The sequence below is a fragment of the Lupinus angustifolius genome, chromosome LG06, assembly GCF_001865875.1.
Source record: "Lupinus angustifolius cultivar Tanjil chromosome LG06, LupAngTanjil_v1.0, whole genome shotgun sequence".
Classification (NCBI taxonomy): Eukaryota; Viridiplantae; Streptophyta; class Magnoliopsida; order Fabales; family Fabaceae; genus Lupinus; species Lupinus angustifolius.
In genome coordinates, this window is record NC_032014.1 from 32,314,299 (window position 1) to 32,316,535 (window position 2,237).

The following is a 2,237-nucleotide window of genomic DNA, read 5'->3' on the forward strand; positions in this document are numbered from 1 at the left end:
CCACCATCTCCTTCACCACCTCCTCCATATGTGTACAAGTCTCCACCTCCACCATCTCCTTCACCACCTCCTCCATATGTGTACAAGTCTCCACCTCCACCATCTCCATCACCTCCTCCACCATATGTTTATAAATCTCCTCCACCTCCTCCTCATCATGACCACCTTCCACAATATCACTTTCCATACTTCTACCAGTCACCCCCACCTCCTACAACGCTCTATTAAGGTTATAATTAATGCAGCTTGAGCTGTTTAAGTCAAATTATGTGAGATTATTGCGGTTTATTTCCAGACTTCGTTAATAATTAAGGTCTGCACTAAAGAGCCTTCTATGAATGTATTTGTGTTCTACTATTATTTATTCTTGTTAATTTATTGTACTTTATTCACAATATTCATATGATATTATACATTGTAATTCATTGTTATGTAGTTTCCATTTCCTTATTTATATTGTATTTTGATAAACTTCTCCTTATTAATAATGCTATCCATTTTACTCAATGTGTTCTCATAAACTCTAGAAGCCTCACACTTCAAAAATGCATCTTAAACCAATTGTGTGAAACGCCATATCTCAAAATAGTAGTTGCATTTTTTCTATGTCTAGTATACCGAATATGTAAATCTGAGTAAGTTTAGATACTTAAACAATTAATAATATGTTAAAAGTTAATTTAAAATAGGAAATTAAATAAATGAGTGTTTCTATCGTGACTAAAGTAATACAATCAACTTTGTAAAATTGGGGGCAAATGTCTAATATGATAGACAAAGACCGTTAGAAGGAAAAAATTTATGTTGACCAACACTTCATTAAGACGTGCATCCTTTAATTAATTGATTATTTAAAATAATAGGGGTGAGCAAGACTGAGTCTGACTCATCTCAAGCCGATGACTTAGGGACGGGTTTGAACCATCTAAATAAATAAAAAAATGATATACCAGATTAAAAGGGATAGATCCGTTGTAAAAAAAAGACGGGTTCGAGTCTATGTCTGGGTCACCCGACCCGTCCTGTCCCTCATTATAGTTATTGTTGGAACTTGATTTGTTGAAAGTCATTAATAAGAACTTTTGGGTGTGAAATCTAAAAAACTTCCAAGTCCCACATAGAAGAGTTTTGAAAAAAACAACTCTCAAGTTCCACATTGAAGAGATGAGGAACTTGGAAAAAATCTAATGTCATAAATATATGTCTTTCCCCCTCATTATAACTTGTCTCAAGTTGAATGCGCTTTCATTCAACTTTTTTTCTGTTTCCCTCATGCCGATGCATTTCTGACAAACTTCTCCCTCTTTCTTTCTGTGGTACTAAGAATTGGCACAAACAGCAAAATTGTGGGAATTTTGAAAATTGACACTGGTAGTCAGTATTGAGGGAAATGAATTGGTACAGGTAACCAAATTGTGAGAATTTCGAGAACTAACACTGATATTCATATTGTGGGAAAAGAATTAACATGAGTAGTCATATTGTAAGTATTTCAAGAATTGGCACTCGTATCCATATTATGTTGGCTGTATTCATGATCAATTATTATAATGCAATAAAAATTTGATAACAAAGATTTGTGTTGTTTTATCTTGGGGACAACATGGTTGATAGTCTGCTTGCATATTTTGGGTAGTGTCACGAACGTCTTGAAGAGAGCGACCTGGTCGTGACTTAGGCAGTAAGTATTATTTCGTGTCATTTAGAATTGTTGCAAATTATGGTAACAACAGTTATATATCAAGAATAATTGAATAAATACCTATCAATACTCGTTATGTTCAGCCCACATAACTTAAATATACAACCTACCCATACCACTTATCATATGATCTTTATTTCTTACCCTTTTTTTCGTTGTTTAATTATCCTCGATAATGAAGGAGTGCTACGACGAGAGTGAAGGACATTGCGATGCTTAAGATTAATTACTATTTGGATAATTCAATTAAACTTATCCAATATATAATTTTGACTATTTTTCTTGTAGAGGTGATGACAAAGATTTTCGAGTCACAAGGAGTTAAAGATGAGCATGCAACCATGAATCTTGGTTGATAGAAAACCAATTAATTTTTAAATTTTGTGTATTTTGTGTGAACTCGAATTTAAGTTTAATTTTTCAGTTAATACATAGTTATTGTATTAATTTTTGTATAAGCTTTTGAGTATTAACATGTTGTTGTCATTATGTAATTGGTAGTCAAATTAAATCCACAAACACATGTGATTCTTTT

General features: G+C 32.9%; 1 protein-coding gene across 1 annotated transcript in view; it reads left to right on the top strand.

Annotated features, from left to right (window-relative positions):
* Window positions 1-425, top strand: part of LOC109351318 (extensin-2-like) — a 1,097-nt gene extending 672 nt beyond the window's left edge. Inside the window, exon 2 of the mRNA XM_019592766.1 lies at window positions 74-425. Within this exon, the coding sequence (XP_019448311.1) occupies window positions 74-228 (155 nt within the window). The 3' untranslated portion in view covers window positions 229-425. The remainder of the gene's footprint in view (window positions 1-73) is intronic.